The sequence below is a fragment of the Dromiciops gliroides genome, chromosome 1 (genome assembly GCF_019393635.1).
Source record: "Dromiciops gliroides isolate mDroGli1 chromosome 1, mDroGli1.pri, whole genome shotgun sequence".
Taxonomy (NCBI): Eukaryota; Metazoa; Chordata; class Mammalia; order Microbiotheria; family Microbiotheriidae; genus Dromiciops; species Dromiciops gliroides.
This window is the reverse complement of record NC_057861.1, coordinates 235,904,099-235,926,174: the sequence shown is the minus strand read 5'-3', so window position 1 is coordinate 235,926,174 and position 22,076 is coordinate 235,904,099. Positions and strand designations below refer to the sequence as shown.

Sequence of the window (22,076 nt, the reverse complement as noted above, 5' to 3'; positions counted from 1 at the left end):
CTTCACATATACAACACTATACCAATCCCCCCCACCCCCACCCATTTTTACCTATCCTGCTTCTTTTGAGCAGGAACAAGGAAATGTCTTTGCGTAGGAAGAATGGAAACTAAAGTTGCAATGACATATGCTTAATCATGAAGGACTTTGTAAAAACAGTCACAATATGATGTCAATGAGGCCAATTCCTCAAATTTCATCCCCAAATGTCAATTTCATTCTCATCCAATGTCAAAGAATTCACCTTTTAACTCAAGCTGGTCATTTTGCAAAGACAGGTTTTTGGTGACAAAAAGGACTTGAGGGTGTATAGCTTGATTCAAGTAAAATACATGGGGGGAAAAACACCTTAAAGCATATATCCTACTGATGGTGAGAAAGTAAAGTGATTATATATACATATATATCTTATGTATGATTATATATGCATATATATTTAGTTTATACACACAATACTTTCAAAAGAATTTAGCTTGATAGTTTTTCATACAATATAAACTGAGAAAGTTGCTTAACATCAAATAAGGGGAAACCTAGGTCAAACCGTTATTTTGTAGGAGAAAAATTGCTGTTAAACTTCCCCAAAAAGAAACTGAACCACTTGAAAATGAAAATTAATTTAGAGACATTATAAATTATAAATGCTCACATCAACATCTGGTCTCTTTAACAAATCTTCTACTTTAGCAACATCTCCATTAGCAGCAGCTTTAACTAATTCTTCATTAAGGTCCCCAGACTCTTGAGTTTCAAATAGTTTCTTCAAGAGTTGAGACAGTCTCTCTGAAAAATATCAAGCAAAATTGTGGGTATAGGATTTTGATTGAACTCAGAATTTAAAACATTAGAAGACATGTTTCCCTATGTCTTAAATTACTTCTAGAATTATTATGTTTCAAACTACTTTTCTTTTGTACTATGTTACAAAAAATTTATCATACAAACCATAATTATGCTACCTGAAATTATGGTAAACTGCAGAAACTAGTATTATGTTTCTTCCTAATCACTGGTGTTTCATGAATTTGGGAACATATTTGCATAATAAAGGCAATTAAAAAATTAATATTTACAACAAATATATTATAAATTGACATACTATAATGGAATTCACATTGAAAACAACTTTTTTACATTACTAAAACACTGGTATTTGAAAAAATGAAAATAATTATCCCAACTTTCTACTAACATCTTAGGAGTTCTATAGCTCCACAATTGTAACAATTTTTTATAATACCAAACATCGAGGTTTTAAAAAATGGTATTTCAATCTTTTTTTAGTTCTAATAATATATTTCTAAAGTTACTGTCTGCTTTGTTTTAATCAAAAGAAGGCAAAACCAGTTAGAGGGTTACCACTTCCATTAGTTACTTTCACAGGCAATCCTCATTCTGAACCAAAATAGCATCAGCCACTTTAGGTGCTCACCCACAAAAAGCTCTATGCTACCCCATCCTTACATACAATTACTGAAAAGGAAAACAAGTAGAGGAAGAATGGAAAGACACACATTACTGTACTCTCTCCATCTACTTCTTTTATTTACTTAGCACTACCCAAAGATGACTTGCACCAACTTGAAGCAAAACATCTAATTAAAACGAGAAATGAGAATTGAAAGCACTTTAAAATAACATAGTAGGTCATCCAAACTTTTATGTAATTTTTTATAATTAAAATTATACTTTATCCTCCTAGACATCCAAAAAATAAACCATACTTTAAAAAAATACATACCACCAGATGCATTGCTAATAGCTGATCCTGCTGATGCCACCTTGGAAACAGCTGCAGGATTATATGTCCAAGATGTTCCACAAACTTCTACTTTTAAATCACTGTCTGAATAAATCTGCTGTACACGGCCTACTTTGCCTAAGGTCTTAAAGATATGACAAACAGCTATAAACTTTCACGTGTAAAATGACTATTAGAAAATGATTTACTTGTCATATTAATATTTTTAAATGATACCTGATTTTAGCTTCTAGCTCAAAGAAAAAAAATGCTAATCTTACTGAAGCAGATTCTATGTCTGTGAACTAAATACTACAATATATTCATATATGAAAGTAGTACCTGTAGTTTTATTAAAATATCTCACTAAAGAAATAAGAATTATTGGGGGCAGCTAGGTGGCGCAGTGGATAGAGCACTGGCCCTGGAGTCAGGAGTACCTGAGTTCAAATCCGGTCACTTACTAGCTGTGTGACCCTGGGCAAGTCACTTAACCCCAATTGCCTCACTATTAAAAGAAATAAGAATTATTACTGTGGGGCAGCTAGATGGCGAAATGGATAAAGCACCGGCCCTGGATTCAGGAGGACCTGAGTTCAAATCCAGCCTCAGACACTTAACACTTACTAGCTGTGTGACCCAGGGCAAGTCACTTAACCCCAATTGCCTCACCCCAAAATAAATAAATAAACAATTTTTTAAAAAAGCATTATTACTGTACAGTTTCAGAGAATGAAAACAAAGATTTAACAAAATCAACTTATTAATTTACTTTTAATCTACCATTTTCCATAACATTTCCTTTATCATCTACTGAACTTTAAAAAAAAAAAAACTAAGACAGCACTACTGCCCCTTCTCTTCCTTACAACCTACCTTTTCTATTAGTGCAATTAACCACCCTCCAACACCCCCCCCCCATACAACAAACAAACATTCAGGTTATACAAATAAGATCTTTCTTTGAGGACATCATATAAAGCAAGTGTTCAAGCTAATTTATCACTGAGAAATTAATGCTGTTAAATAGCTAACACAATATTTCATATTCAGGTAAAGCTCTAAAGTGAAAATACACTGAAGGGGCAGCAGAAACCTTCTAATAAAATAAATAGATCAATAAAATAACTACTAAAAGTACTGAATCATAATGGCCACAAGCCTTCTCCTGAGGGAAAAGGTCCTGAGACATCATCATATTAAGTGCCAATGTTTCTTCACCTCAAAAACCACCACAACAGTGTACTCACTGGAGAGTTATTAACTACTGTATCAAATCAATAAAATACCAGCATATACAACTGATTTGCCCCCACAGCAGAACTCTTCTTCAAAGCAGAATATATATTGAAGTTCTAGCATATGGATGATTTTCTAATCAAATATTAAGCTTCAGAACCTTGAAAAAAATATGCTTACAAATACTTTCCTCAAAAGGAAAGAAGCATTATCTTCATAATTTACATATCTATAGCACTTAAGGTTTAACAAGTCCTTTCCTCTCAGCACGCCAGTGAGGCAGGTAGTGCAAGCATAAATCCCTATTTTATAAGGGAAAACTTAAATCCAGAGAGGCTAAGTAATTGTTCAAGGGTCACAAAGCAAGGCCTACTTGGGGCTTCTGATTCTCTACACCACCAGAACACCTCTCTAGGATGAAAATTTAGAGCACAATTTTCACTGTAAAAAATAACAGAAATGATATCAAAACACAACCTTTCAAAAATAGAATTCATTATATGTGAAATGCCAATTAATAATGCACTTTCTCAGTACCAAACTCAGGCTACAGGAAATTCTATCTTTTCTATTTGCCACCTCTGGATATCAACAAGGCAGAGTAGGAGGGGATGGAATCTAGAGTCTGTGAATTTTAAGTCTGAATCCTATCTTACACTTAAAGTAGTTGTATAAACACAGTCAAATTATTTATCCTCTCGAAGCTTCAGTTTTTTTTAACGTAAAATGGGAATGAATTTGAGCTATTGTTAGAAACTGAAGGAATGGATGAAATGTCTCAGGGAAGGATATTTAATTTTTCCATTTTCCTTGTCTTCCCCCCTTTCACTAATACTTCTTAATTTAAAAAATTAAAGGCTAGGGGACAGCTAGGTGGCACACTGGATAAAGCACCAGCCCTGGATTCAGGAGGACCTGAGTTCAATTCCAGCCTCAAATATGTGACACTTACTAGCTGTGTGACCCTGGGCTCAGCTTTCAATAAATAATAGCTCACCCAATTCTGGGAAGTTTTACACTGCTGTGGTTTTGAGAATTTATCTGCTCACAAATATAAACAAAATATAAACAAACAAATTCACCTAATCAAATGTCCCATTTTTATATACTTACAGGAAGCATAGCTTCTGCCCATTCGCCATGACCTCTTTGTAGAAGCTTAATTCTTTCTAGATCGTAACAAACCTGAACAAGGTCACCCACTTGAAATTGTGAAGTGCCCCCTTCTGCACCCTGTGCAGCATCCCCACTTCGGACAACATTAGCTTTAGTGAGAACGGCGGGATTGAAGGTCCATCTGCAAAATAAACATAAGAAAGGTAGCAAACTATACTTAGTTCTTTAAAAAAATATATGTTTTTCATGTTGAACTATTTTTTAGACAATGAATTTGCTAAGAAGGAAAATACTTTTAAATGTCAGCAACTTAAAGTCAATCTTCAAAATAACTGCAAAATATTTTAATTTTTTAAAGAAGCAAATTATAATGATCTTTTAAAATTATCTTATAATCAATTTGTGAGCATATAATCAATTTATATATAGTATACAAAAATACAAAATCAATTTATGATATTTCTTCATCTATAGATTTGCAAGGAACAGGACCATTATTTTAAAGGGAGTTCAAACTAAAATCTACATCTGCAAATTCATAAAGCAATATAATAGGTTACTAAAAATTGTCTGGGGAAAAAAAACATGCTTAAGTTATCTGGAAAAGTAATGGTACCTAATAGCATACAAAAATGAACAACCACGGGGCAGCTAGGTGGCACAGTGGATAGAGCACCGGCCCTGGATTCAGGAGGACCTGAGTTCAAATCCGGCCTCAGACACTTAACACTTACTAGCTGTGTGACCCTGGGCAAGTCACTTAACCCCAATTGCCTCACTAAAAAAAAAAAAAAATGAACAACCTGCAGTTTGGAAAATGAAAAAGCAATAACTCAATTTTATGTTGACAAGATTAAGTAAGCTTAAAAGGAAAAAATGAATCTTTTAGAATATCTTTGATTAACAATTTCATTGAGAAAATTTGTATCATGTGCTATATAACAATTCTTTATTACACACATTTTAGAAGAGGAAAACAGTCATGAATAAGGCAAGAAAAAAATATTATAAAGTTAAAAATAATTTACACATGGTTTCTTAACTCACCAGAACAAAAGTTGCAACTTGTACACAAAGTATGTTGATCTCCTAAACTCCTCCTGTCTTGCTGTTAGACTTTGATTTCATTGAAAAATAAGTTTTGCTAAAATGTATCCCTCCAAAAAGGAGGCATAGGATTGGTGGGTGGGGGGTGAGGGAAGGTCTCTTCTCAAATATCTACATAATTCTTGAATTATTAAGAAAAATCAGAACCAGAAAACAACACTGCTAGAGTCTCTGCTTAAGGCAAACCATGCCAGAAGCTAAGAGCCACATAAGGAGGTGGCACAACAGAACGGCAAGAACACTAAATCTATAGTCAAAAGACACAGGTTTGACTCAGAGTTCTGCCAATTACTGAGCAAGTCCCTTAGCCTTGTTTTCATACTAAAAAATTATTACAGTATACACCTCTGAGCATTATTTTTGCATTAAACTAAATGATATATATAACATGATATAAAATTTAAGGAACGATTAATATTATACCTACTAATTCTATTTTTAAAATACCTTCAGAAATGGAAGTTCCACAACTTCCTTAAGTAGCTTATTACAGTAATTCACTGGCCCTATAATCAAATCATTTAACTAGATTCTTTTGTCCACCTAAGGAAAAAGAGAGAAACTGGCTAGTGTCCTATTTGAATAACCTATAATGATAACCATGGCATAATAAAATAGTGTGTTGACCTTACAGTCAGTAAGACCCGAGTTCAAAAAAATTACTCTTCCTTGATCCCAACCCCCACCCTTTCTAGCTGTTATTCTAGTTATGTCACTGAACTTTAGTTTCCATTTACGAATCTACAAAACAGGGATAATATTTTTACTACTTAGCTTGTAGGGTTGTTGTGAGGATCAAATGAGAGAATATATAGAGAGTACTTTTCAAACCTTAAGCACTTTTAAGTGTCCCTTTGTATATATTATTATTAATCTCTTTCTCTCTTTTTCCATGGAGTTCAGAATAACAGTTCTGGGACAAATCACTATCTTGCTATTATTCTTTTATAGTTAATATTCTTCAAACTACTGCATAGGTGGATAAAATAACTGCTTTTTTAATGAATAAAAATCATTACAATTAGTTTTATTATGGTCATGGTTGAACAAATTGAGTTTAGGCCTATTTAATCTCTCTCAACACTCTCTAGGTCATTTCTATATCTTCTTAGGGTCATCTCATGACTGCCAAAATCAGATATTCAGCTCTTAGCACCTGACCAAAGCCAAGCAGAAGAGAATTATTTTCTAATTCCTGAATGTTACATTCCTATTAGCTTTCTAATAATATGCAAATGTAAATAAAAAGATACATTACTTATTCGAGGCAGTCTTGTATGATAAATTACAACTTCTAGCACTTTCTCTGCTCCATTTGTTTCTGGTCAGGCTTATATAATCTTTTTTCCTAAGAGATAGAAGAACTAACTAGACCTGTGATTTCATTGGTATAAGGAAACTTCCTCTACCAATATAGGTCAGCACCATCTTTGTAATGTATAGTATTAGAGAGCTGAGTAGGGTACTTAAAGGTTAAACAGCTTGCCCAAGACCACAGTTAGAGGCAGGATTTCCTAATGGCTTGTTTCTTCCCCTAAAGTGAAATACTTTAAGTTTTTCTCTATTAAGTTAAATTCTGGGGGTGGCTAGGTGGTGCAGTGGATAAAGCACCGGCCCTGGATTCAGGAGTACCTGAGTTCAAATCCAGCCTCAGACACTTGACACTTACTAGCTGTGTGACCCTGGGCAAGTCACTTAACCCCCATTGCCCTGCCAAAAAAAAAAAAAGTTAAATTCTACTTGGTTTCTACATTAAAAAGCTTTTTAGTTACATCCATTTTATTTTCTTACTTTTACATTTTTATCCTAAGTGTATCACTATCTAAAACTGAGTATCACCAACCTATTGCCACTTGGGTACTGTACTACAATGTCATGATCTTCATCAATGCCACAAACTGTTCCAGTTGTAGTTAAAGTCTCAAACATGCCATCAGTCCATCCTCCGTGCCCATGTTGCAAAGACTGTACAATCTCTAGATCAAGATCAATGTTTACTAGGTCACCAATCTGTAGTCCACCAGGATTCCGGTTACCATTCTGCTCACCTGAAATTGAGAGAAAAAAGGGAGGAGTCATAGGAATAACCACTGAATTATAACAAGCATACTTACCATGATTCTGTAGAGCAACTACTCTAGCTGCTATTTCTACTGAAGGGGTTTTTGTCTTGTATTTTAAAAAGAACAGACTCAAAATGAGTTCAAGTTAAATTATGAGGTGCTTGAATCAAACACTCAATTTTCCTGTTTTTCAAAAAAGTAAAGTATATCATGGTTTTGCCTTTTGTGATTTACTAAAACCTTTTATACCAGAGAAAGTTAACTACCTAAATTACTTACATTACACAAGCTACTACTCTATACTGACAAAACAAAATAAATGGCAATAGGGTAATGAGTCGAAATATACTTAATTGGAAGTAACTCACTTAATGGAATTTGTTCCACTGGTTAGTTGTATTTTTTGCTTTTCTTTCCGAAAAAATAGTGTATCCAAATTTTAAAACAAAATTAAAATGTTCCCGTAAAGTCCATGTTTTAGTGTTTTACTACATACTTCAGATGAGCTCTTCCTAACTTTTTTTTTTTTTGGCAGGCAATGAGAGTTAAGTGACTTGCCCAGGGTCACACAGCTAGTAAATGTCAAGTGTCTGAGGTCAGATTTGAACTCAGGTCCTCCTGAATCCAGGGCCGGTGCTTTATCCACTGTGTCACCTAGTTTCCCCTCTTGCTAACTTCTTAGAGAAATCTTATGGTGAATTCTTTTCACAATCAATTATCTACTTGGTAAATTCAGATTTTTTTTAAAAAGAGTATCCCTAAAGAACCTAAAACATAATTTCTTTTGAATCTTCATTAAAAGTAACTAGATTCAAATGAGTTCAATTCAATTCAATTCAAACATTTATTAAGTGCCTATTATCTGTAAGGAGCTACTCCAGGCACTAGGGATACAAAGACAAACAAAAACAGTTCCAACCCGTAACAAGCTTACATTGTACTCATGAGACACAGTGAATATGTATATAGATAAATAAATACAAAGTCATACAAGGTAATTTAAAGACAGAAAGCATCTACACTTCTAGTGGAAATCCAAAGATCCTTTAAAGTCACAGGCCCCTAAGAGGAAATACAAAGATGAGGGGTGAGCCTAAAAGTAGTAGGCAGTGGCTTGACTCAGTACTATAAGCCATAAAGAAGGCAGATTTATTTATGAGAAGAAGTACAACCCTAAATGTCACAGTCTAAAGAAAAGGTTCATAGATTAAAGGAGAATGACAACATGAAACACCTAGAAGAAAAGACTATCACTTGAAATCTTTGACCTACTATGTAAGCAGCTACAGGATTCATTAATTTCTACCTTGCTAGAACTAAAGTATAACCCAACCCTGACAAATCTGGAGGATGAAAATTTTTCACACTGCAATAAAGTTCTCTAATTTACACAAGAGATGTGTTCCTAGAAAATCAAAATCAAAATAGTTTAAGTGATTCTTATTGCTTATATCAAGATAAATTGAAATTGCAGAAGATGATTCCTATTGAATTTACCACCTTAACTAAAGTGTTCATGACCACTGACTCCATTTACCTACCCTACCCATAAATTATTTCCCTTCTGTCAGACCTAGAATCTTGGAAGATGTCTTTTATACATGGTAATAGTATTAGCTCCATGCAAACTCAGTTAATAAATCTTTAAAAATTAATTCCATTAACCTGACAAAATTAGAAAGGCATTAATCAAAAAAGCACCAAATTGAACAACAAAATTCTTGAATTTAATGTCCTAATGAGCCAAGATAACAGAACTGGGCACACATTATCACAAAATAACCTGCAGAAAGACAAGCATTATGCACATACTGCCAGTGGCAGGACAGAATAATGGGAAAGAACTGAAAACCAGGAGGGACCCAGCCTTGAATACTGACACTGACAATGACACTCTGTGTTCCCACGGCCAAGTCATTTAACATCTCTGAACCTCAATTTCTTGTGTAAAATGGGTATAAAAACTCATGCACTACTTACCTTATAGGTTGTAAGCATGAAAAGTGGTAACATAGGAAAAGTGCTTTGTAACCCTTAAAGCGCTGTATGAGGGCCAGTTAATATGCTGATCATGTCTGTGAGGCCCCAGAGGGGATCATTTGTATTTCTCTTTCTACTTGCCCTTTTCTAGTCTTCCATATGGCGGTAAAGAGATCACACAAGCAAGTATGAGGGCCAAAGAGCCTAGTGAGGATCTCAACCAGGTAGACAGAATAAGCACAACTGCCAAAGTTCTCTTTGGAAAAAATAGCTTTTGGAGACAAGTATCTTTAAAAGGGTTTGAAAAGAAATTTAGGGAGACAAAATTAAGAAAGCATTAAGAACAGCTATGGGATCTTAGCAAAATGTGAAGTCATAGAGGACAGAATTTTACAAGACTGATTTCAAGCAAAGAAATTTATAGGCAAAAGATTAGTAACATGATCTACAAATTTTGCTCCTGGGCATAATTTGCTTCAATAACCAAATCAGTAAAACCTAAGTTAGTTTCTCTATGACAGATGGTGGTTAAGTGTTATACAGTATCTCAGTTTTGAATGTTTTGTTGCTTTAGGAACAGAGGGAGTACAATTTTATGAGAATGTGATGGAATCCTCATAATAGTAAAAAAAAAAAATAGACCCTGTATTCAAGAAACTTAAATAGAGGAAGAGCAACTAATTCAGTTCCCTACTAGTTGAAAGTCAGTCAGTCTCTCTCTCTCTCTCTCTCTCTCTCTCTCTCTCTCTCTCTCTCTCTATATATATATATATATATATATATATATATATATATATATTTCCATCCCCCAATGATTATGTTACCTCCAATTTCAGGGGTCCAAGCACCCCAATTCTAATAAACTACTTAGCATTCAGATTAGAATTTATACAATGTTTAAAAAAAATACACAAGTTTTGCAGAAAATTATTTCAGCCCATGAGAAGCATGTGAATTTGGGGCAGCTAGATGGCACAATGGATAAAGCACCAGCCCTGGATTCAGGAGAACCTGAGTTCAAATGCAGCCTCAGACACTTCACACTTACTTAGCTGTGTGACCCTGGACAAGTCACTTAACCCCAATTGCCCCATGAAAGAAAGGAAGGAAGGAAGGAAGGAAGGAAGGAAGGAAGGAAGGAAGGAAGGAAGGAAGGAAGGAAGGAAGGAAGGAAGGAAGGAAGGAAGAAAGCAAGCATGTAAATTCTTTAGAAATGAAATGACATAGCCTTCTGGGCCAAAATTAGTAAGCAGAAGAAAATGGCCAACAAAGCATTTTAGGAAACACTGCTTCTTCCAAGCAACCTCCAAAGGTAATAACTGTTAGCCTAATAAAAATTAAAATATTAAACTTAGTCAAATTCCTTACAAAACGAGACCAGTTATTCAATAAATTATTATCATTTCCTAACTTACCTAACACAGGGCAGTGGTCTCTGTAGAAAGAGCCTCCTTTAGCATCCTGGACACACTTCAAGTCAGACTAAAGGCAAAAAATCAAATGCATAGGTAAAAGAATGATTTCAACAATGTCTGAAACTAGAAGAATCACAGGCAACTCAAAACTCAAATTAAAAGGAATCCTAGACTAGCTCTGGATTCATAGTCGTTATACTTTATCATGCTTTCAAAATTGCATATTGTAGCTTCTAAAGCATCTTTCAGCTCTCAATCTATGATCATCTGCTTATTAAATACATTTAAGAATACATGGAATGATACTTTGTTTACTTTCAGCTTCATCTAAAGCCCCAAACCAAGAATTTTAAAACCTGTCAAACTGCCAAAACAATTCCAAATTAACAACTGGATTAAATAATTTTAAATAGGTTGTTGAAAAGTCTCAGATTTTCTTTTTTTTTTAAATAGGTACTGTCAGGTATATTAACATATTTTAGTTGAACTGTCAGCATCAGATTTAGTTCATTATAGATCATCCTAAAAGATATTATTTAATATTTTAAAAATTCACTTTCATTTCCTTCAGCCAAAGAACTGAATACTAAGTACTAAACCTTCTGGAAGAAGCATTCAACAAGAAAAAGATATTAAGGAAATAAGGTAGTAGCATCAGCACTCAGCATCTAAAAATACCATTTCCAAAAATGTGTGTCAGAAATTCTTCTGAGTATTCATCTTATATGTGTGTATATATATGCATATATGTATATATACACACATAAGTTTATCCCACAAGTCTTCCAATTTAAAGGAAAAAGGAAAATTATTGTGAGTATACAATGATGCCATAATTTATCTAAAGCTTAGTTTTTGAACCATGTCTAAATCTATAAATCTATAACCCCCATATCCATACACATTCACATTTCTTGCATGCACATACACATGCACAAACACACATTCTCCCTCTCCCTCTCTCTCTTTCAGCTTCAAAAATACCTGCTGAGACAGGCAAGGCAGATATTACCAGGAAATGCCTATTTTTGAAATGAGTTAACCTGGTTTAACAAAATTAAGTGAGCTGCCTGAGGTCACACAGCTAACAAATAATAAAGTCACTAGAAGCTACATTTCATAACTCCTGATTTGAATCTTTCTACTATACTTATCGAACATCTCTGATGTCACCTAATTATTTCCCCTCACTTAATCACTTCAAGCCCCATCCAATTTAACATTTTTAAGAAAGGACATTTAAACTAGCAAAATATATATATATATATATATATATATATATATATATATATATATAGTTGTCCAACTGAATCTTGAAGAGAAAATGAACAATCCCCCCTCTCCCCTCTCCCCGCCCCATACTGATAAGCCTCAGATTTATACTTCTTATCCTACTGAGCAAGTAAGAGTTTCTGATCTCTGTGTTACATTCCGCACTTGCCACAGCCAATACCAGCTTCTCCACTAGTTGGTTTCTTTGGTGCTATTTCAGACTACTGCACCTTCTAAATTAAAAGAGAACTAGTTTTTCTTCTTTTAGATCTATACATTTTAACAATCAAGAGCATCACCAAAAGGGAAATTAGTAGGGAAATAGACTATATACAACCCCATGAATTCCTTAATATACAAAATCTTTCTCAGTACAGTAATTTAAGATGATCAGTACAATATTTGCCTAAACAACACAAAAATCCTTTACTTTGAAAACAATGTCACTTCTAACAAATAATACATTTATTTCTGTATAGACTCTCCCTATACCACAGTCTCTTAATACTAATGTCCTTAGCATTCAAAGTTCTGTGTTCTAATGACCTCCTTAATGGCTTTCTTCTGATGTTTAAGCTTTATGTGACCCTGATTGAGGTCCAACATAAAACCAATTCAAGTAGCATTTATTAAGCACCTCTAATGTGTAAAGATGAGGACAGAAAACCAAAAATGAATGGTCACTGACTTTTAAGGAACTTACATTTCACTAGAAGATATACAAAGAAAACAGCTAAGAAATTATGAAGTTATTTAAGGAGAACAAGAGCACTAACAACTAGAGGGATCAGGAAAGGCTTCTGGTAGAAGTTGGTATTTGGAAGCAAAGGATTCTAAAAGGCTGAAGTGAAAAGTAAGTGTGTTTCAGGCATGAATGAATAATCAAGGGAATAAAAAAGGGTTTATTAAACTGTATTTTGTATGTATGTATGTATGTATGTATATATGCATGTGTGTATGTATGCATATATACCACTGAGGATACAAATACAAAGTAAGACAGTCCTTGTCCTCAGAGTTTACAATCTAATAGATGAAAACAAGACAAAGGAGAGAGGTAGACAGGGAAGAGGGATGGTAAGAAGAACAATAAGGCAGAGGAATTGGTAGTAATGATTTGATTAAAATATACAGAGTAAAAGGTATTCTCCCTCTAGATAGAGGGAGAAGGGTGGAGAATATACATGGAGCAAGCCAACCAGATGACAGCTGGAGTGAAAAGACTTGATAGCAGAGTTCAAGGCTGACTGGAGTTCTGATATCTTTCAATGCTATTTTTATTTACATTATTTTAGTCATTTTGTAAACTGTCTTCCTACTTCTGCTCACTTCAGTCTGCAATCAGTTCATGAGCCCTCCAAAATTTTCCTGAATTCTTCATATTCGTCATGTCTTACTATGCATTACACTTATTTATAACAATATCTTTGGCTATTTTAAATGGATGGGCAACTATTTCAATCATTCAACCAGCAAATATTTATGTCAGGTATTGTGGTAAGCAGTATTTTGCTAACACAAAAGGTGCTGCTAAAAACATTTTTGTATGTGTGTGATAGGGACAGATTATACAAGACATAGAGATGGAATGCTAAATACTAAAAATTTTAGACAACTCTGGCTGAAATATTAAGAATTGTGCTTTAAGCAATGAGTCTTAGAAAAGTTTCCAAGTATACCTAAGGAAAATAATAGCATGTTTATAATCAAAACTTTCAACTAAAGCCTTAGAGAAAGTTTAAACTTCTTCCATTTTGTTAACATTTCACAGAACAGACTTCCATCCCAATGCACATGTATAATCAGAACAGCTGAATTTACAACAAACTTCCTAAGAGGATGAAAATGGACAGAAAGATATAACAAAAGGAGGAAGATAAAAGAACACATTAGGGACTATTTTTACTACTCTTTCCTCTCCCAACCCGACATGCTTATCATTTGTATTTTTTCCAGCTTACCATGCCTTCAAAGCCAACTCTGTAGAGGTTCTTAGCACCATTGTCCCATAGAACATATGCTGCACTGTGTGGACTAGATGCACTCCAGTCCTGAATTTCAGTTACCTAACAGATTTTAAAGGGAAAAAAGAGTGAAGGGAAAAGTTAGTGCTTTTTTTTTCAACAAACATTTATTTTATTTTTTCCAGTTACATGTAAGGGTAGTTTTCAACATTCATTTTCATAAGATTAAGAGTTCCAAATTTTCTCCCTCCCTCTCTTTCCTCCCCCCTCCACAAGACAGCAACCAATCTAATCAATCTGATATAGGTTATATATGTACAATCCACAAGTGTTCTTATTATCAGTTCTTTCTATGGGAGTGGATAGTAGGCTTTGTCATTAGTCCCTTGGGACTGTCTTGGATCACTGTATTGCTGAGAGTAGATAAGTCATTCACAATTGCTCACCGAACACTATGCACAATGTCCTCCCGGTTCTGCTCACTTTACTATACATCAGTTCATATGAGTCTTTCCAGTTTTTTCTGGGATCATCCTGTTTGTCATTCCCTATAGCACAATACCATTCCACTACAAGAAAAGATAGCTCTTTTAACAAAGTTTAGTTCTTTTGGCTGAGAAAAACTCCTTTTGTTAACTGCCATACCTTCCATTAATGATTCATTTCATTCTAAGATCAATCCTAAAGTACCAAGGGACTAAGTGGATTCAGGCCTTTCACTATCACTATTCAAAAAATCACTATCACTATTCAAAAACATGCATTATGGCAGTCAATCAATCAGTCAAGCATTTGTAAAGCTCTTAACATGTCCCAAGCACTAAACTAGAACCAGGGATACAAACAAAAATAAAAGAGACCCTGACCCCAAAGGAGTTTAATTCTATCTAATAGGATATCACAGATGCTCTGATAACTGTCATAGAAAAGTCTGGCCCCAGTGGCAAAACCAGGAGCACTGGATAGAAATTGCAGATTGACAAACTTAGGCTCAAGGTAGGGAATATCTTAACAATTAGAGCTGACCCAAAAGGAACAGGATGCCTCAAGAAGCCGTTTCCCCTCCTTGGAGGTCTTCAGGCAGAGAGGTTGGATGACCATTTGTGTGGGAAGTGACAGTAAGGATTACTTTCTGGTATGGGTTGGATGAAATGGCTGGTTCCTTCCAACTCAAATTCTTAAGTTCTATGAAGAATGCCACTTTAAAATAGAAAAATATTACCTTCCCAAATTGTGATATAAATTATGATTTTAATTTTGTCAAGTTAAAGTAGATTCATTTAAGTTGAATCTACCCTGGTTTAGACAACTAGAGCTAGCTGAGTACCCAAATGACGAGCTAAGCAGTAGCACACAGAATTCTTTCAGTTTGATAAAACTGCCCTGGTCTTACTATTGATCCCCCTTAGCTGCTAGTACCTTTCCCTCTAAAGCAGTCTTCCATTTAACCTATATGTATCCATTCATATACATGTCATCTGAAAGGCTATCACTTGGAAGAAGGTTTAAATTTTTCTGACTCCAAAGAGCAAAACAGGAGGAATGAATAGAAATTGCAAAGGAGACTGTTTAATTTTAAGTACAGAGAGGTAAAATTCTCTATTGGTGAAGGGAATAGCCCTAACCAATGAAATAAAAGATCCCTTAAGAGTTGAAGTAACCTATCAGATTGGCTAATTATGACAAAAAAGGAAAATAATAAATATTGGAGAAGCTATGGAAAAATTGGAACACTATTGCATTGTTGGTGGGGTTGTGAACTGATCCAACCATTCTAGAGAGCAATTTGGAACTATGCCCAGGAGGCTATGGGACTGTGCATATACTCTTTGGCCCAGTAATACCACTACTAGGTCTGTATCCCAAAGAGATCATAAAAAAAGGAAAAAGGTCCCACATGTACAAAAATATTTCTAGAAACTCTCTTTGTGGTGGCAAAGAATTGGAAATTGAGGGGCTGCCCATCAACTGGGGAATGGCTGAACAAGTTGTGGTATATGAATGTGATGGAATACTACTGTGCTGTAAGAAACGATGAGTAGGCAGATTTCAACAAAACCTGGAAGGACTTGCATGAACTGATGATGAGTGAACATTGTACACAGTATCAACCATGGAATCTAGATGCAGATCGAACCATACTCTGAACTGATGATGAGTGAAGTGAGCAGAACCAGAAGAATATTGTACACAGTAACAAGCAACACTGTGTGATGAACAACTGTGATAGAATTAGCTCTTCTCAGCAGTGCAAGGATCCAAGACAATTCCAAAGAACTCATGATGGAAAATGTTCTCCACATCCAGAAAAAAGAACTGCAGAATCTGAATGCAGATTGAACCACACTGTTTCTACTTTTGTTTTTGTTTTTTGAGGTTTCTCCCTTTTGTTCAGATTCTTCTTTCACAACAGGACAAATGCAGAAATATGTTTAATGTGATTGTACAAATAAAACCTATATCAGATTGCTTTCTCTGTCTTAGGGAGGAGGGAGAGAAGAGAGGGAGGGAGGGAGAAAAATTTGGAACTAAAAATCTTATGAAAATAAATGTTGAAAACTCTTTACATGTAACTGGAAAATAATAAAATACTTTTATGATTTAAAAAAAAAGAGTTGAAGTAACAAAACACTAACAAAGTATTCTGGAAGAAATATTCAAAGATTTTTCAAAAGCAAGATATTTTCAAAAAGACTCCCTTACCTTCCCTCTTCTTCCATTTCCACCATCTTGATCTTCCCATTGCCAATCTACCCCACGAACCACTCTGGCACCTGCAAAGATTCCTCTGGCTGTAATTTTCTTTGATTTCCGACGAGATTCTAAAAGTACCCTAAAGATAAAAATATTTATGTTGATGTGCTCACTTGAGTAAGAAGAGATCTAATTGGTTCTTAAAAACAATATCAGGGGCAGCTAGATGGCGCAATGGGTAGAGCACTGGCCCTGGATTCAGGACAACCTGAGTTCAAATCCGGCCTCAGATGCTTGACATTTACTAGCTGTGTGACCCTGGGCAAGTCACTTAACCCCAATTGCCTCACCCCCCCCCAAAAAATCAACAAATCATTTAAAATTTATGGGATGTTAAAGATAAGAACTTAGATACATAAGATCTAAAAGGTTCCCCTCATTGGATTTTTTTTGACAACATAGAATATGGAGGGATAGCATAGTAACATCTTTTACCACCAAGAAGTACTCTGTAATTCCAGATCTGAACCCACTCAAAAATTAAACTATATCCAGGCAGCTCAGTAGTGTTGTGAAGAGGGCTATAGGAAATGTTTTCCCCTCCAATCCTAACTCCCCCCCCCCAAAAAAAATTTCCTGGTTATTTCTCTAACAAGGGACAGAGAAGATCTGGCCAGGGGAAAAAAAAAAGAAAAAATATGTCCTCTTGTAAAAAACTATTCTTTAAGATTACTGACAACTCAATGTATGAAAATCTAAATTTACATTTTTAAAAAAGAAGGTAAGATTCACAACTCATAGCAAGATTTAATTCTGATTCTATTTCTTTTTCTTCTCTTATTGCCATTGATAGATTTCCAATACAATATTGAATAATACTGGTGACAGTGGACATCCTCGTTTCATGCCTGATCTTACTGAGAAGGCTTTTAGCTTATCCCCATTACAAATAATACTTGTCGGGGCAGCTAGGTGGCACAGTGGATAAAGCACCAGCCCTGGATTCAAGAGGACCTCAGTTCACTTGACACTTACTAGCTGTGTGAGCAAGTTCCTTAACCCCCATTGCCCAGCAAAGGTGCACTTCTTCCATGGAAGGAGCAAAATGATGCCAAAAACTGCATTCTTTTTCCTTGGGGAACTACTAGACTATGAAGATAAGAGGGTCTGCTGTGATAAAATAATGGAATTTGGCAGACGCCTAGGGGCCCCCACCTGATTGATTTAGTATTGTTTGAATTGGATGGAGGTCACACCTGGCCTACACCCTGAGTGACCATATTAGTGTACTACTGATGTCAGCAAGAGACCACTCTCAACCAACCAATTTGAAGGATCTTCCCTTTCGGGGAGGGAAAGAGAAAATAGGAAGTGGACATTCGCAGAGGGAAGCGTTCACTCTTTTTGGTGAGGAGAAAGGAGCATGGCAGCAGATGGAGAATGGGGGGGGGGACCTCTTAGTCATTTGGACACCTGCGTGGTGGTGAGATATTTCACAAGGGCTACTAGGAAAGGAAATTGCTTTCTTTCTCTCTGAATTAGATCTGAGCTAGGATTTCAATGCTATAAGGAATTTGTTCTCAATCTCTCTTCACTAACTTAGATATTTTAATAAATCTTTAAAAGTCTAAACTCTTGTTGAATTTATCAGTGATTTTAACCAGCTTCCCCCCAAGACTGGGGCGGGGGCAGATTAGAACCCACATTTAGATTTTAAACAACACACTGCTTATCTGCAAAGGACTCCACCTGCACAAGCAGTATCCCAGACTGGCTGGCAACTTTCTTGCCTCCCAAGGATACACAGGGAGTCCAGCTTGGGATGCAACAATAAATTATGTCAGGTCAGCTTGATGTAGGAGGCAAAAGGGGGTTAATAGAAAAACCCAAGACCCAGGTTCTAATAGGGATTCAGATCCCAGTTAATGGATAACTTACAAGTGAAAATGCTAGGTTCTCTTACCCACAGAAATCAGTACCCATAACGGGACCATAAAGGGTCAGGTCAAATAACAATAAAGAAAATGACAGCCTATAGAAATTTAGACCAGAAATAAAAGAAAAATGATTATGTTTTCAAACTAGCCATGGGAAACAGAGATATGCGCAGAAAACACCAAATTCGTCCCCAGATTCACCTTATGACGTGTAAACCCCAAAAACACACCTCCACAGAAAAAGGTACTCGCCTCAGGGGTTGGCTTCGGACCCCAGGAACTCCAAATTAGGATAAGCCCTCCCCAAGGTGGAGAACATTATAATGAGAAGGATAGGCCCTCCCCTATACCTCCCTAAGGTGGAGATTATTATGAGACTGATAATCAATTGATCCATAGTATAAATATAACTGTCTTTCCTTTCCTTATTTGAGAGATACCTTTCCACTATTCTGGTTCTCTCCCTGTGGTCACTCACAGTATTGCAATAAAACTTGGGAAACTGAGTCACTAAGTCTTATAATTCTTTTGAGACAATAAATTTGACTGCAAATTCCATCCCACATCAAACTCAGGGGGAGTTTCATCCTTGACACATTCAGGGCCTCCTTCGTGCATGCTCCAAGTCCAGTGTTTCTGGAAAATATGGCAACTCAAAAGACAAATTCAGGTGACCTCTTAATAGCCCTTAACACTATTCTCCTCTGAGTATGAACCCAGGTTTTCTCTGGCCCTATAGTAGCTATCCATGGTCAGGTTCTTTTCTCCTCTGACTTACTTGTTTTTATTCTGTTTTATTTTATTTTTAGCACCTTATTACTGTAATCAGGCTCTAGTCCCAAGGTGTGGGTAATGGTGCCCCAGACTTCAGGTCTTTCTAATTATTATTTTCTGAACTCTGTCTGGGGGTAAGTGGAGGACACATAATCTTAGGCATTCCTCTCTACTCCTAATACATGGCTAGGTCCTAGTCATATTGTCCTGCAAACGCTCTTGCTCCCTGTGGTCCCTCCAGCAGCTGCAAATTTCAGCTCTCCCCTCTACCTTGGAACCGAAACCAGGGACTATACTCTCCTGCAAGAGCCCACAGCCAGCAGGGTCCCTGTCCCTCTGTTACTGCCCTCACTGGCTGTGTGCTAGCTCCTTCTTGAAGCCCAGCACAGTGTCTGGGAGCACAGCTATGCCCGGCATCTGTGGCCAGCAGAGGGTCCTTCTATCTTCCCCTACTCATCCATTAGTCCCAGACAGTGTCCTGGTGAGGTGAAAGCTCCTAAGTCCCAGGCTACTTCCAGACCCTGATGCCCCAAGGGCTTGCAGCTTATTGATGCAGAGCAGAGTTCTCCTAGAGGTGTCTGCACTTCACTAGGGTCAAACCTCTGCCTTGGAGGTCAGTCTTTCCTGAGGTCCTCAAGTTGTCTTAGGAGGACAACTACTTTACCCTAACTTCTGTTTAATTTTGCAGCTCCATGTTCATTTTAAGATGATGATCTATCTTGTTTGTCGAAGAAATCTGGAGAACCTAGAATTTTCTGACCTACTCTGCCATCTTAAAAGGATCTTCCTAGGTAACATTAGGCCAAATCTAATAAGAAAAAATATGACATGAAAAACATAGTCATATATTTGGGGTAAAAATTGAAATTCACAAGTACAAGATGGGGCTGCCATGACCAGACAGACATACTTCAGCAAAAGATCTAGGTGATATAAGGATCAGTAAATTTGATACAAATAAACAGTATGATAGGGCAGCCAAAAGCTAACACAAATTTAGATTTGATTTAAAAAGATTAGTGTTTGAAAGCTTAGAGAGATAATGAAAAATGTCCTAATACTTTCTTTGTTTTGTTGACTTTTCAGTCATGTCCAACTTTTTGTGACACCATTTGGGGTCTTCTTAGTAAAGACACTGCAGTGGTTTGTCATTTCCTTCTCCAGCTCATTTTACAGATGAGGAAATGGAGGCAAACAGGGTGAAGTGACTTGCCCAGGGCCACACAGCTACTAAGTATCTGAGGCCAGATTTTAACTCAGAAAGGTGCATCTTCCTGATTCTAGGCCTGATGCTCTCTATCTAGCTAGCTGCCTTCCTAATAATTAGAGCTTTCCAAATGTGGAATAGCCTGTTTTGGTATAGGTAGGTTCTCCCTCATTTATTAGCAAAGGCTGGATGACCAATTGTCAGGTATGTTAGAAAATGGATTCTCATTTCAGGTATCATTTGGACCTAGATAACCTAAAGGTTGCCTTTAGCTTTGAGATTCAGTGATTTTCTCTTTCCTACTTCTGGCAACCCTTGTCCAAAAATATGCTAGAAATTGTTATTAATGGTAAGATAAGAGCTCTTAATTTTTCTAATTTCATTTATAAGACTGAATATATACACACATACACACACACACACACATACACACACACACACACACACACACACACACACACACACACACACATTTTTTAGTGAGGCAATTGGGGTTAAGTGACTTGCCCAGGGTCACACAGGTAGTAAGTGTTAAGTGTCTGAGGCCAGATTTGAACTCAGGTCCTCCTGAATCCAGGGCTGGTGCTCTATCCACTGCGCCACCTAGCTGCCCCATATATTTTTAATATATAAGGAAATTATGTGTGTTAAATTAAGATTTACTTCCTACCTTTCGCTTCCTGGTGTGGTAATTCTGTAAAAACGATGCCTTAAGTGATGTTTGTCTCCATGATAACAGACTGTGCATAAATCATAATTTGTACACTCAGCACACTTCCATCGGATACCAATGATTGGCTGTTGGCGACAAGTATCACACATGGTTCCATCATGCTTGATGCCTATTTTAAAAAAGATACATACTTAAATTTTCCAAAGTTTTATAATATATTTTGACTACTTGACAAAAGCAACTGAAAATAAGTAAAACAAAAGATATTAAAAAAATTTCTAACAAATGATGTTTGGTCTTCTTAAAACTTAAAGATAAAAGGTTAATACCTTCATTATTTTAATTAACACAAACCACAATGTTGTTTTCTTTCTCAACTCACTGATTAAAAGAAGATTCTATTTTTCATCACTGTTTTCCTCATTTACACAAAATTGACCTCATGCGGCAGTTTCATTTAGAGGAATAAGGAAGACAAAAATACTTTATAGGTGACAAATCAAAGCACAGCAGTTTTTATCTTTATACTACTATAGCAATCAAAACACATAGTATTTCTCTCAAGCCTGATTTCACCAAAGAAAGCGGGGGGGGGGGGGGGGGGGGGGGGGGGGGGAATTGTAGTATATCCAAGTGGCCAGTAAGAGATAGAAAGCAAAAAGTCCTTTCAAAATAATTACGGAATTTAGGCGTCTACCTGCCAAGACACACACAGAAATTACACGAATACAACTTCGAAACACTTTATAAAAATAAAGAGCTAAATAAATAGAATATTCATTTTATTAAATTTCAAATAGAAGTAAATCTCTGAAGCTACATACTGACTTAGAAAACAACAAATTATCATTATCTATGTTGTAATGTATTTCCATTTAGTTAAAATGTCCTAAT

The 22,076-nt window shown here is 36.0% G+C and overlaps 1 protein-coding gene across 1 annotated transcript in view; it reads right to left on the bottom strand.

The window, feature by feature from the left end:
• MIB1 (MIB E3 ubiquitin protein ligase 1) overlaps nucleotides 1-22,076 on the bottom strand; it is a 168,144-nt gene that overhangs the window by 97,819 nt on the left and 48,249 nt on the right. The window contains 8 exon segments of the mRNA XM_043979477.1: nucleotides 650-783; nucleotides 1,742-1,886; nucleotides 4,094-4,277; nucleotides 7,047-7,251; nucleotides 10,662-10,728; nucleotides 13,895-13,999; nucleotides 16,601-16,730; nucleotides 21,180-21,351. Coding sequence (XP_043835412.1) covers nucleotides 650-783; nucleotides 1,742-1,886; nucleotides 4,094-4,277; nucleotides 7,047-7,251; nucleotides 10,662-10,728; nucleotides 13,895-13,999; nucleotides 16,601-16,730; nucleotides 21,180-21,351 — 1,142 coding nt within the window.